Here is a 14,349-nt window from a genome sequence, read left to right on the forward strand (position 1 = left end):
CTATTATTACAAAGTGGTAGATTTGTACAAGGACTTTCAAACTGGGCTCATCTTCCCCATGCATGGTAGAAAATGACTCCCATATATTTCATTTAATGTTAGAATGGAAATTATAACATTTTCTTGATTAACCATTATTATTATTTATTTTTATCAATTTGAGGAGTATGCATGCTCATTGATGAAAACTATTACACAGGGAGTGTAGAATCCATTCACTGTGCATGTGAGCAAGCTAGGACCAAAAGGCATCCAGCAAGCCCTCTTTTCAGTTCATTTTTATCTCTTTATGTTTTTACTTAATTTGTAATTTTATTATTGGGAATTTGAAATAATATGAATTGGCTTTAGAAAATGAGGATGGATTTAAAAGGTCAATATTTCCCTAGATAGAATTAAAAATATTTAGTTTTCCCATGACAATTATTTTTTTTAACAGCTGTATGTCTCTGTCTCTCCAATCTATAATGTAAAAGTGATTTTGTACTAAGATTTTATCTCATTTCACCATTCTGTAAGATATATTTCATAATTCATTGTGCATGGTATTCTGTCTGAACTGTTGAATAGGATTTCTGAATCTCGGTTATTGACTTATTTTAATGCTGCTACTGCTGTAATTTTGTAAATTGCGCCATCTTGTGGTGGAGTAATTATGAAAGCTCGTCTGTTCTGGCGGTTGTATTTTCCCTTCATTCCCTTATGAAATAACCCCCCCTGACAATAAATAAGATTTTTAGGAAAACAAATATTTTTTACTCATGAAAATCACTTCATACTGATTGTACATTACTTGAATTCTTCATTGATACATTATGAAATGGCAAGCAGTGTAAGACTACATACATGGACTAGGTATGTAGTACTGTAGTGTTGTTCTTGCTCACGTGCTCGTTCTCTTGATCTGTATCTTCTATTTCTATTGAGCCTGTAAATTCCAATATAGGCTTTTATGCATAAAAAGACCTTGAGTGTTTAATGACAAAAGAAGAGATCAAATATATGCTTTGAGATAATGAAAGAATTTATACATTCTTTGTGAAGGCCACACAATGTTTTAAGCATTGTTTCATGGAGTTCACACTTTGACAGAGTATTTATTTTTGTCAGAATGCAGTTATAGACTTCTTTAGAATGATATCATTTGCTGGCTTGAATTATTTTTAGTTGGCAGTTAAATTTTCCTACTGTTATGAATCTTTTTTTTCTCAATATAAATTATCATTCTACGTTATTAATCATGCCTTATTTCTTTGACTTACAGATGAATTATGAATGAACTGTACTGTACATATTGTTGGTTATTTATGAAACATAAAATATACATTGTAAGAATACTAAGAACTGGACACTATTTGTTTTGATGATTTTTTATCATTTAAGTTTCCTTATGAATAGATAAAAAATGATTTCATTTATCTTTCATATAATAAAAATCAAAATGTAATGTGCCTGCATTTAGACAGTAGTGCCTGTTTCTCACAACTTTAACTAACTCTTGACTTTCAATAACCCCATAGGCCTACTATCATCAGCCCTTTTCCTCTTGTCACAGGCCAATTATTTTTTGTCTAACTCTAGCGATTATATAGGCCCTACTTACAATATAATCAGGCTATATCTTTGTGAGAAAATTTTATAAGGCATTTCAGGCTTCATGACTACAATCTGGGGAGCGTTTCATGAAAGGACTTGTCGGACATTTTATCTGACAAGTCCTGGGGAGCATTTCATGAAAGGATTTTATCCGACAAGTCTTGTTTTATCCGACAATTACCATAGCAACAGTAACTGTCAGCCAATCAGAATCAGGGAAAGTTGTCAGATCTGACAACTTGTCGGACAAAATATGTTGATGAAACGCTCCCCTGTTTTATCCGACAGTTACTATAGTAACAGTGCTTCTCATCTCAACCAATCAGAATCCAGGAAACTTGTCAGATCTGACAACTTGTCTGACGAAAATATTGATGAAACACCCCCCTGATCTTGTTTTGAATGATGCCTCTTTCATGTTATTCACATTCTTGAAATACATGATAAAAATGGATAAAAATGAATATTATGTATAAATTTTTCCATTCAGATTGACTTTGACATGGTTTATTTTTATCATTATTCCACAGGAGACATGTCCTTCTTCCCAACTGAATCTCCTATCTATGTAAGTATTATCACTTTAGTCTCACTTAAGTATTATCACTTTCGTGTCATCTGCTCATATCTGTTTAGAATATTCAATTCTGATCTGTTTTGTTCTTAAATTTGTTGATGTTCATCCGAATTGTTTTATCAGTCAATTTTGTTTTAAAATAGTTATTTTTAGATTTTTTTGCAGAAAATGAAAGTACAAGTCCTATTTTAAACATAATTAAATTTCTAGGCAGCAATTCATTTTAGTTTTTGAGATATGTTGGGATTTTCATTGTGATGCCTTACAAATTTTTAATAAAATGCACAGATCCCGTTGGAAACATTTACTGTTGCAAAGCAAACAACAACTTTGTACATTTAATATGCAAATACGCGGTTGCATTGACTTTGTTCGTGAAAGAGCAATACGCTTTACCTTATGCACATTGAAATCGCAGTCAGGGATGTCATATCCTCTATGGCCTTTTTTTACAGGGGAAATCTAAACCACTGCGACTGAAATATACAAGCATGTAGCTCTTTTGCGATATTTTCTCTGAGTCTTGGTTTGTGTAATAATAAAGATACCATTCTCAAGCAATTGTCTTGGCCTTTCCAACCTTTTTTTTTCTCAGATTGCAAATGTTGTAAGGCTGGGGAATAACGTGTGAAAATTATAGCAAGCTTTGAAGCTGTTTTTTCTCTGAAATGGGTTTGCACTGTCGTGTGATATGACGGTTCTGAGGACCACTGACAAATTGATATGCATGTTTGCATGTGTCCCCTACAACCGAAACGAAAGTGTGATTTATAAAAAGTTGATTTGAAACTTTTCTAATCATATTTTGAAATTGTTATCATACAATATTTCTCCAAATTTGTTAATCTCTATTATTGCGTGATGTAAGTTTTAGTGCACCCTCAATGAGACAAAGGAATAGAATCAATAAATATAGAACAAAGGGTGTCTAGTTTCAGAACACTAAATTCTCCAAACTTTTCAAACATTGACTCTTGCTCTCTCTCTGTCAATTTCCTGTACATTTTATGTTTACATCTTGTACAGTTTGTACTCTTTGTGATAAAGATTGAGTGTTTCAAATTTTGCTTAGAGTTTGTTGAGAGACAAGATGACAAAGACCAAATACACACAGTGAACTTGTTTGTTTATATGAACTTTTGATCTTTGAATGCATTTTGGCTGAAGATATAGATTAAGATTTCCTCCTTGAAAGCAAAGTTCTATAAGATGAAAAATATCCTGAATGGATGAAATCAATGATAAGAAATAGAAGAAAATAAAAAAGATGTATAAAATCAAATCTAATTACGGTAGGATTTTTGATAAATTTGTAATGTGTCTGTAATTCATGTCTAACTCAAGTTACGATGGTTCAGCATGCGTGGGGAGTGAGGTTGTCAAAAATTATCTTTTTGGATATGCATTGTTCTTGTAGAATGTTTCTGAACTGTTAACTCTTTACTATACTTGTATAGTTCTGCAAATGTTAAAATGATGCAAAATTTTCTAAAAGGTAGCATATTGTATTCAAAATCAAATAATATGTGTTATAAGTATGAGAAAGAGAGATCGAGAGAAAGAGAGAGAGAGAAATAAAAGAAGATAAAGAAAAAAGGAAGAATGTTTTAGTTTCATAATGTTAAGCCCCCTCTATTGAGATGTCATTTATGAGAAAAGATATGATGGATAGACCTGTTGACAAGTAGGTTCATGTATTATTTACTTTTCAAAACTCAGCAGAAGAGATTGTTATTAAATTTGTATGACAAGATTTCACATATTATGTGTAGTAAATCACAAAATGTGATAATAATTGAATATGGTTGTCAAGGAAGTATGAACTGATGCATCTTTGATATTTATGGGGCTATATATATCTTGTTTAATATATGTTGCATGGTATAGAGATTCTAGGCTCATGATTGATGGTAACTGCTGGAATTAGATGCTCATAGCATGAGATAGCAACTGGGCTTACTCACTCATTATGTTAGATTAATGGTGAAATGTGAATTTAACTTTGGAATTATCGATAAGATACAGTAAAATAATAAAAAAATCTCATAGTATAGTGATTTTGCAACTGGATGCAAACAATGTGAAGGTGCTGTGGCTGAGTGGTCTTCATATCTTGGTGCCTGACTAGACTCGTGAAAATCCAAGATTCAATACTAAGCCTTGGCACCTATCCCCATGTGCAAGACAGTGGAGCGTTGTGGCCCAGTGGATTAGTCTCTGGACTTTGAAACAGAGGGTCGTGGGTTCAAATCCCAGCCATGGCGTAATTTCCTTCAGCAAGAAATTTATCCACTGTGTGCTGCACTCGACCCAGGTGATGTAAATGGGTACCGGCAGGAAGTACTTCCTCAAAAAGCTGTGTGCGCCTTAATCGGTTGCCTAGCTTAGCCGGGGTAATAATAATAGCAGTGCCTTTTTAAAGCGCCATGAGCACCGAAAGGTGGACCTGTGCGCTATATAAGTAGCCACCATTATTATTATTATTATTATTTAATCCTACATGTACATTCTAATAAATGGAAATGCAATAAGAATTCTTAAAAACTTAAGATAATAATGGTTGATTTACTTCAATAACTCCATACATCTACTTGATTTGCTAGTTCAGCCCTCTGGACTGCCATACCCGAATAGAACTCCCAAGGATTTAAAAAGCGCGAGCGCGCCCTCTCCCGTTCAGGCTTACTACCCATGATCACCGCGCAATTAGCGTCCATCTTCCTCTTTTGCTTTCGGCAAGCCACCTGTCAAGACGTGCTCAGATAAGTCTCCTAAGAGCTCAAATCTTTTTGAGCTTTGGTATATTATTTTCGCTTATCTGTGGTGCATTCTCCCTTTTAATTTCAATCTTTCCATTTGTGTGTAAGATTGTGTTCAGAATTTACACTTGGCGTGACTTTTTAGACGTGTTTTTGTTGACACTTAAATTGTTTTTCTAACGTTTGAGTTCTCGTCGCGCCGCATCGCTAGCGCGTTCGCGAGGCACCGGGCTTGGCCTGCCTACGTGGCAGCAAGCCTTCACCACCTGTCATGGTTATTGTTCTTCACGTTCAAAGCGTGGTGGCTTTTGGTGCCGTTTTTGAATTAAATTCTAGACAGCCTCTACACTTTGTTGTCGAGGGTGTTATTGTTATTTCTTTTTGCAGGTTGGGATCTTCAACTCTGTTCCTTCCTTGCTTTCTGGAATTGATTTATTAAGATTTTCGATTGATTATTGATTGATTAATTCTTCAATTCTCTTTCCTTTCTGTTCTGAATAAATTTCTTAATTGATATTTTATTCACAGGCGGATCTTAAAGCTCAATTCCTTTTTCCTTTTGTTCTGAATAAATTTCTTGATTGATATTTTATTCACAGGCGGATCTTAAAGCTCAATTCCTTTTCCTTCTGTTCTGAATAAATTTCTTGATTGATATTTTATTCACAGGCGCATCCTAAAGCTCAATTCCTTTTCCTTTCTGTTCTGAATAAAATTCTTGATTAATATTTTATTCACAGACGCTTCGGGGATTGTTTAATTCGGCTTACGCAATTATACCTGATGATTGTTCGGTTATTCAATCCCCCCTAAAAAAAAAAAAAAAAAAAAAAAAAAAATTTTTGTTCTTTACAGGTGGGGTCTCCTTCCTGTTAGAAATTTTTTTTGACCTGTCCCGGAATTGTTTTCTTCGTTCAATTCCCTCTTCCCTCCTAGTCTTATATATTTTTTTATTTCGACAGGCGGGCTCTACGATTCCCTTTGAGGATTTACTGTGTCGTTCTTCCTCTTGGAATCGTTACTAGAGACGTTCCTCCTTCCTCCTGTTCTGAATTTCTTTACCTTTCCACAGGAGGTTACTTTTTTTTCCTCTTGGAAATTATCGTAAAATTTCTCTTATCTGGAATTTTTTGTCTCTCAATCCCTTTTCTTCCTGCTCTGAAATGCTTGTTTTTGTGTTTCTTCGCAGGTGGAAACTTCGTTCTCTTCTGAACTTGCATTCATTTTTGAATTTTTGTTTCGAATTTTTCCTTCGGGCACAAAAAAGAGAATATAGTAGGGGAACCTTGTAGGAGTTTCTTTTTTCAAAGTCTCCGACCTCCTTTTTATTTTCTTACAGGCAGATACCTAAACTATTCTTAGGTTCTTCTTCCTCCCTACCCCTCCCCTCTTGTTTTGTTCTGTTTGCTCAAACAAACTCCTTTTAGGAGGAGGGAAAGACCACTCCGGTCTCCACTTTTAATCTAAGCGAGATCTTTGTAAAAAAAAAAAAAAAAGAAAAAGAAAAATTCTTGTTTTTCCTTTTTCAGGGTAGAGAGAGGTATCTTTGAATGGGACTAACACAGCCCCAGAGGACCTGGTGCCCTCCACGGGGACCGTCCCGATTGCAAGTTACAGAAGTCGGCCGCCTCCAGGCGAGCAGGAGGGACGCCGCGGTGAGCGCCCAGCGGCGGTGAGTATGAGGGTGCGTCGATCAGCATTCCGAATTTGCGGTCGGATGCTAAGAGAAGGAAGGCCGAGACTGTGGTGCCACGGTCTCGGACAAAGGAAAAAGTGGTAGCCAAGGCTTCCAAGCCTAAACTAGGTCCTGCCGCCGCAGCACCCATAGGGCTATGCGACCCACCGGCTACCGGGTCACCAGAAGTCCGGAGGGAGAGTGCGGTTCTCTCCCCCCGGCACAGGTCAGGATCTCTGCCGTATAAGTCGTCCTCCGTTGACAGCATCGGGAGAGATCGCCCAGCCCCTGACCGCGAGAGGCGTCACACAGACTGTAACCACAATCTGATCGTGACCACAATCTGACCCCGTCAGATTCGGGTGAAGTTTCGTTGTTGGCGGCCGCCCTGCCAGGGGCGGCAAATCGTAAGAGATCACCCGTGCCTCTTGTGCCTTCTTCTGCTCCGGCCACGCCGGCGGAGCCCGCAAAATAAGAAGAAGAAGAAGAGGTCGAAGGAGAGGTCGGCCAGCCCTGTTGCCATGGGCATTCCTCCTTCAGACCCTCTTATCGGTGGCCAGATGTTACAGTCATACATGTTATGCTGCTATATTCTGCTACCGCGAGAGGCGTCACACATCGGGCTGTGACCACAATCTGACCCCGTCAGATTCGGGTGAAGTTTCATTGTCGGCGGCCGCCCCTGGCAGGGCGGCAAATCGTAAGAAATCACCCGTGCCTCTCATGCCTTCTTCTGCCCCGGCCACGCCGGCGGAGCCCGCAGAAAGAGAAGAAGAAGAAGAGGTCGAAGGAGAGGTTGGCCAGCCCTGCTGCCATGGGCGTTCCTCCTTCAGACCCTTGTGTCGGTGGTCAGATGTTACAGCTATTCATGCTGCTACATTCTGCTACCGCGAGAGGCGTCACACATCAGACTGTGACCACAATCTGACCCCGTCAGATTCGGGTGAAGTTTCGTTGTTGACGGCCGCCCTGCCAGGGGCGGCAAATCGTAAGAAATCACCCGTGCCTCTTGTGCCTTCTTCTGCCCCGGCCACACCGGCGGAGGCCGCGAAGAAGAAGAGGTCGAAGGTGAGGTCGGCCAGCCCTGTTGCCATGGGCGTCCCTCCTTCAGACCCTTGTGTCGGTGGTCAGATGTTACAGCTATTCATGCTGCTACATTCTGCTTTCGAGTAGTGCGGGTTCACCCCACCCTCGACGTCTACTCACCCCGCTGATGCCCCTGAGCATCAAGCGAGACAAGTGGGCAATAACCACCAGACACCCGGGAAATCCTCGAGCGATTCTGTTAAATCGCCAGCCAGTGCACCGACTAACCGGGTGCCCCAAGATCGCGTGTGCTTTCCAGCATTTTCGTCGATCTCAGAGCACGTGTCCCAGCCGACACGCGGGGCCACCCCGGCGCTTACTGGACAACCCCCCGGTTCAGTCCATAGAGCGAGACTCCCTTTACGAGGACAACCCCTATCCCGCGGTCGACTTTTCAGTAAGCGCTCAGGCGCTGCTTGACAAGTATCTACCTCACATCTACCCTCCGAGCGGGGGTATTGATGAAGCAAGGGAGTCCATATTTTCTCGCCCCGCCTCTTCAGGCGCTCCGAGCTCAATCGGCCGAATTGGGGGTCTCGGAGAGTGACGGGGTCGCTCTAGACGAGGCGGCTCCTACGACGAGGAAGCCGCCAGCTCCGTGGGTGTAAACCCACCCCCGCTCTGCTGCTGCCCGGAAGCGCCAGGCTCCGGCGCCGCCGTCTCGAAATTTTCAAGCCTCTCGAGGCTAGCGAGAAGGCAGAGGCAGGGGGGGGGGCGATTATTATGCAGGTACTCCCGAATTCGCCCTCTACGTCAAGCTCACATACGGCGACGACTCCTTCAGCGGTAACTCTCTCCATTCTTCCCCCTAAGCGGGCCCGTAGATTGGAGGTATGAATCTCTTACATACCGCATGCCGCACTTCTCTCGTGAGAATGTTTGGCTGCTTTGAGAGGACAACCTATCACGTCCGCGGACCGTCCGCCCAGGCGACGGGACCGTCGCTTTTCTGGCCTGAACCTCACTTTCTATTCGAAAGTAAGGGTGCCCTGTCTTACTTAGCTCCTACCCTTGCAACGCCAGAGTCAGGGCTAGTACAGACACCCGTTCTCCAGCGATCGCCGCTGAAGAGAGGGCGACTCTGATATGAGCACCATCACCGCTCAGCGGTATGTCTCACTATCTCATAGCTCTCCGAGCTTATGAGTATGTATATCGGATCTGAATGTCACGGCGATTAAAAGTTCTCCTGTGCTTAATAATCGCTATGCCTTCACCACCCGGTGCATTATGGTTATGTTAACCTATTTGTCTCGTATTCGGGCGGCTCGTACGAACCCTGCCCGAGCTGCCATCACCGGTCGTCCCCCCGGACACCGCCGGCAGCACCCGCACCGAATACGTGGAAGGAATCAGCTTTTCATATGCTAGATATCCCTCCTGTTGACATTCACAGCTGTTCCCCGAGTCTTTCCCGGGTTGGGTAAACATCATCTCGGAGGAAAGTAACCGCCGTACATCTCATGAGATTGTTGGCTATGTACGTGCGTTCAAACTTGTTTAAAGCCCCAGGATTCTCTGTCGGCATTCTATGCCTACTTTCTGGGCACACCCACCGTACCGGGTCGGCGAGTTCACACCAAACTGTACACCGCCAGACCATCGGTCGAGCTCTAACTGTCTATCTTATAGACTGCCCTCTATGTGGGTCAATCTTGCGGGCGTCTCCGCCGCTCCCTCCTTGTGCGGAGTGGTCTACGGTGGATGTCTTTACCGTGCCCGTTAGTCGAATCGGCTTCTTTCTTAGAAATTTTTTCACGGCACACTCGAGTCGCCCCGCATGCTGCTTTCATCCTCCTTCCATGCAAGGCATGTGGCCAGGGTCACCGCACGACCGAGGATGATGTAACAGTGGATGGATGTATGCTTATGCCTTCCTAACCACGATCACTACGACCCGCCTTCTCTCGGGCCGACTGTGGATGAGCCTCTCCATGTAAGTGATTTACTTCACTGGAGTTCTTCTTTTAGAAATTTAGATTCTCATCCCCCGCTGCTTAGGGCGTCATTTTTGCCGCCCCCCCGCAGCTTTTTGGAGCTCCTTATCTTACCGATATCGGACTGCTCCACGCTGCCGCAACCGGCGCCGGCGGTGCTCGCTCTTACGATCACCTGAGAAACAGGCCTTGTGACTGTTTTCATAAACAACTGGTTCTCACCGCAGACTGATGGAAATTTTGTGATTACTTCCTCAAGTCTCCTTCGCTTGTTTCTTCAAGCGAGGACTTCGACACTCTTAGCCAGTTTCCGTCCCTAACTTGATAGGACAGGGCCGTTGCTACCTCATTCGATTCCGTTGGGAATGTAACGGTTGAGGTATCATATCTGGCGATGTCTGTTCGTTTAGAGCATCTCTTGATGGTCGTTTACACGTAATATCGTGACAGATTTTTTTTCGCCAGCTCCCTCTGGCGTACACTTGCTGCTGCTAGGGATTCCCCCGCCCAGCGGACAGCCATCGCAGCCTAGCCTCACGGGCTCTCTCGGCGATGGTGGCTTGAGCCAAGCCACCTCTTCCACCGCGGGCACTGCACCCTCAGATGGGTGCTTCAATCAGTATGGGAGAAAGGGGATCCTGAGTTCTCTCTCGATCACTCGGTCTAACACACTTTTGTCGTGATGTGTACCGCGCTGTATCCCTGACACGCCCGGTTGAGCTGTTTTGACCAGACTGCTCTATTCTACATAGGCAACATGTCCGCGGCATTCCTTATTAACAGGATGGCACTCAGTCGCTTTCTCGACCCTTGTCTGCCTTACGAGTGGTTTTCTTCCTAAATCCCTACTCTCCGTCGTTCCTGGTCCCCTTCGGACCGCTAGTAACTTTTTACCACAGCTCTCTATCAGAATTCTGCAGATTTCTGCCCTCACGCATTTGAGACAGATATCGAATTCTGGGCGCTTTCTCCCACGCGGAGGCTTCCCCTACAGAAATTTCCAAGCTTGCGGGAAGCGTGCGACTAGCTTGCGCAAGCTTGCGGCATGCTAGTAACTAGCATGCGGTTAGCTTAATAAGCGTGTGATATGCGTGCAGAGTAATAGTTAAGCGATCTTTTAGCGAGCAGGGACTGTTCGCTAGCATGCACTCGCTTATTAAGCGAGTGAGTACCCTGCTAGTCGCATGCTAGTTACTAGCAAGCGGCACGCTTAAATTTCGGTAGGGGTTCTGAGATATCTCGCCTTCTCAGATTGGTCGATTGATCACTTACTGAGCCTTAAAAGCTTCAGTTTTCCGATCACGATTCTTGTTGAAATTTTCAACAAATTTCAATTCTTACGCTCTAGTCAGCAGGTGATGTTGTTCTCCTGACACTAGGCCGAGGGCCCATGATACTTAGTATTCCTGAGTATACAGGGCATTCCTCTCGAGGACATTTTTGAGGGCCGCCTTTTGGCGCTCAACTAACTCCTTCACTTCTTTCTACTTGAAGGACATTCCGTCCAGCGAGGCGAGATTTGCTGCTTCGGCGCTTAAAGCAGCTGCGGCTTTTTCCCCCTCTCCCTAAATTTCGTTTTTGTTTTTTCTTTTAAATTTTCTTAGGCTTACAATTGAAAACATGCCTCCCTACGGTTTGAGTCCGTGCTGGTCTAGCAAATCAAGTAGATGTATGGAGTTATTGAAGTAAATTATGAAAATACTTACCTGAATTTCTTATTTACGAGATAACTCATACATCTACTTGATACCCTCCCACCGACCCTCCGCCTTGCGTAGCAACATGTTTCAACGTATGGGCTTGCGAAAGGTGAGGAAGATGGACGCTAATTGCGCGGTGATCATGGGTAGTAAGCCTGAACGGGAGAGGGCGCGCTCGCGCTTTTTAAATCCTTGGGAGTTCTATTCGGGTATGGCAGTCCAGAGGGCTGAACTAGCAAATCAAGTAGATGTATGAGTTATCTCGTAAATAAGAAAATCAGGTAAGTATTTTCATATTCTGTTTGAAATTATGTAATAAACTCATTTCATTTGAATATATTAATAGTGTCAATTCTTTCTTTCTAAACTATGATACTGTTTAACTTTCTTCCATTAAAGGGAGGGGGCCAGATCAAGATCAGTTTTGGACCAGGTACTCACCCTCCTGATGAGGATGCTGAGGTATTCCTCGTCTTTGAAGGTCTAAATCGACGTCATGTGACCTCTGCCAAGCGTAGTGCTTTCAAGTCTTATATCGGCATCATACCAGGTAAGTCTCTAATGCTCAATCATCAAGGCCCACATAAAGGAAACCAAAACCCAAGAAGAGAAGCAATCTTATTGGAAAGAGTAAAATGAGAGGAACAATTTAAAAAAAGTTTCATAAAAATCTGTTATGAAGTAAGCAAGTTATGGGAGTTTGAAAACTCTTGTTGTACTTTCTATGTGCATCCTCAAATTGGCAAACATGCTTCATAATGGCTGATTTTGTGGACAACTCTCCATTTGTTTTGTACACAAATTTTCAGATCTTCCTGATTATATTTTATGTTGCATCTTGTCTCCTTCTGAGCACAACATATGTCATGGGAAAATATAATTCACACCAAATATAAATATGTCAAGATCAGGAGGAGATAATGTGAAATATGTAAAATAAAGGGGAAAATCTGAAAATTTGTGTACAAAACAAATGGAGAGTTATTCACAAAATCAGCCATTTTGAAGCACGTTTACCAATTTGAGGATGCCCATAGAAAGTACAACAAGACTCTTTATACGTCCATAACTTGCTTATTTCATAACCGATTTTGTTGAATTTTTTAAAAATTGTTCCTCTCATTTTACTCTTTCCAATAAGATTGCTTCTCTTCTTGAGTATTGGTTTCCTTTTATTAATGTATATGGGTGATTTCAAATTCATTGTTGACCAGAGTAGAGGGTATTGTACATAGAATGACATGTCTGGTGATATATTTCCCACATACAAACAAAAAATCACTTCCAATTATTTGAGAAAATTGAATTTTTAGAAATGGTTATCACACAACATATGGAGGATTTACTTGCCTTTCACATCACAAAATCAAAATTTAAAGAGTCAAAACCCTTTTATTTTTTGATAGATTTTAATCAAACCAATAGTTTTCCTATAGTTTGTCTGCTTGTTCAAACCAACTCTTTGTCAGGGTGAACTTTCCCTCATCCAATAAACTTTTGTTGATGAATACTGTATAGCATACATCCCCTCAGTAAGAAACTGTTTTCTTACCCTAATGAAGTTTACCAGAGAATATCAAACCCCTTGTCATATTGTCTTGTTGTATGCATCAATTGAACTTAACCACACCAACGAGCTTGTCTGTTTTTTCTTCTGTCATTATCATAGTGCTCTTTAAAGCTATAAGTTATAAATGTGAGCACTCAATTGTATCAATTAGTACATGGCAAGATAAATTGCTATATTTGCAAATCTCCACTAAGAATGCACAATTTAACAAGATTCACAGTAATAAAATTCACTTAAAATACATTCCTCCCAATATTTGATTTCTTCTGTCTTTTGAAGGATGTGCTAATCTTCATGCGTCTAATCAACCTTTATGTATATCAATCAGTCTTTCAGAGAAATTTTAATATTAAGGTATTCAGTATTAAAGCCAGGGTAATGCTATGTGCTGTACACGGACTAAATTTTAATCATTAATATTATTCAAGATTCTACAACATTATCTTTATAACCCCCCCACCAAATAAAGGTTTAAAGGGGTATATAGGAGTTAGTAAATTGGTCTTGTTGCAATTGTTGTGGATCAAATTTCTTCCACATCTATTTTTTAAAATTCTCATTATATTTGGGTCACACATCTGTCTTGAGTTAATGATGTGCAATGCACATTTTTTTGTATGTGTTGGAAGTTGTGTTGCCGTGGTAGCATCATATGTTGTGGCAAAAATTGCCTAAAAATCATGCAGATCAAAGTACTTTCTAAACTTTTAACTAGTGCTCATGAAATTTGGCCTTAACAGTGGTCTTGGGGTAAAGTAAAAATGGGCAAGACTTTTTTTTCCATATGTTGGGAAGTGTGTTGCCATGGTAATGGAATATTACATCAATAAATGTGTAAAAATCTTGTGAATCAAACTATTTCAGTTTATACTTATGACATTGGTTGTTTAGTACATATAGAGGTTTTGAGGTAAAGATGTGCAAACAAAGTTTTGCATGTGTCAGAAATTTTGTTGCCATGGTAATAACATGTTATGGCTCAAAAATAGAAAAATTCAATGTGGATTTAACTTCTTCCTTGGTTCTTGACCAATGTTCATAAAATTTGGTGCAATCATCTTCTACAAAACAAATTTTTTTATCAGCCCGAGTTTGTTACGAATTTCTCATAATAGAGACAGAAAATTGGTTAGCTATATATTTCAATCGATGCTTTATATGATTCTACAATTCCTTAGAATTGAGAGCATTGTTCTTTTCATTTTGATAACATGAACTGTCACACTGGCATCTATGTTCTATTAATACTTTCAAATGTAAAGATATTTTAGGACACAGATTGATACTGCTTGGTTGATATTAGATATTTGTAGACAGGATGGTAATTTTTATTTGTTCAGTAGCTACGATATATTGCTTTCCGTGGCTTGAGTGCCAGCTTGCATACGAGTTTGATATTGTTCCGTGCTTGGATTAGCAATGAAGGTGATGAGGTGTATCATTTTGTCT

The 14,349-nt window shown here is 41.0% G+C and overlaps 1 protein-coding gene across 3 annotated transcripts in view; it reads left to right on the top strand.

Annotated features, from left to right (window-relative positions):
• The window catches only part of LOC121415034 (rho guanine nucleotide exchange factor 28-like), a 65,776-nt gene that overhangs the window by 31,578 nt on the left and 19,849 nt on the right, over positions 1-14,349 (top strand). For all 3 annotated transcript variants that reach the window (XM_041608094.1, XM_041608092.1, XM_041608093.1), the window contains exons 3-4: positions 2,127-2,164; positions 11,730-11,880. In XM_041608094.1, coding sequence (XP_041464028.1) covers positions 2,127-2,164; positions 11,730-11,880 — 189 coding nt within the window. The remainder of the gene's footprint in view (positions 1-2,126; positions 2,165-11,729; positions 11,881-14,349) is intronic.

This window comes from Lytechinus variegatus, chromosome 5 (assembly GCF_018143015.1).
Source record: "Lytechinus variegatus isolate NC3 chromosome 5, Lvar_3.0, whole genome shotgun sequence".
NCBI lineage: Eukaryota > Metazoa > Echinodermata > Echinoidea > Temnopleuroida > Toxopneustidae > Lytechinus > Lytechinus variegatus.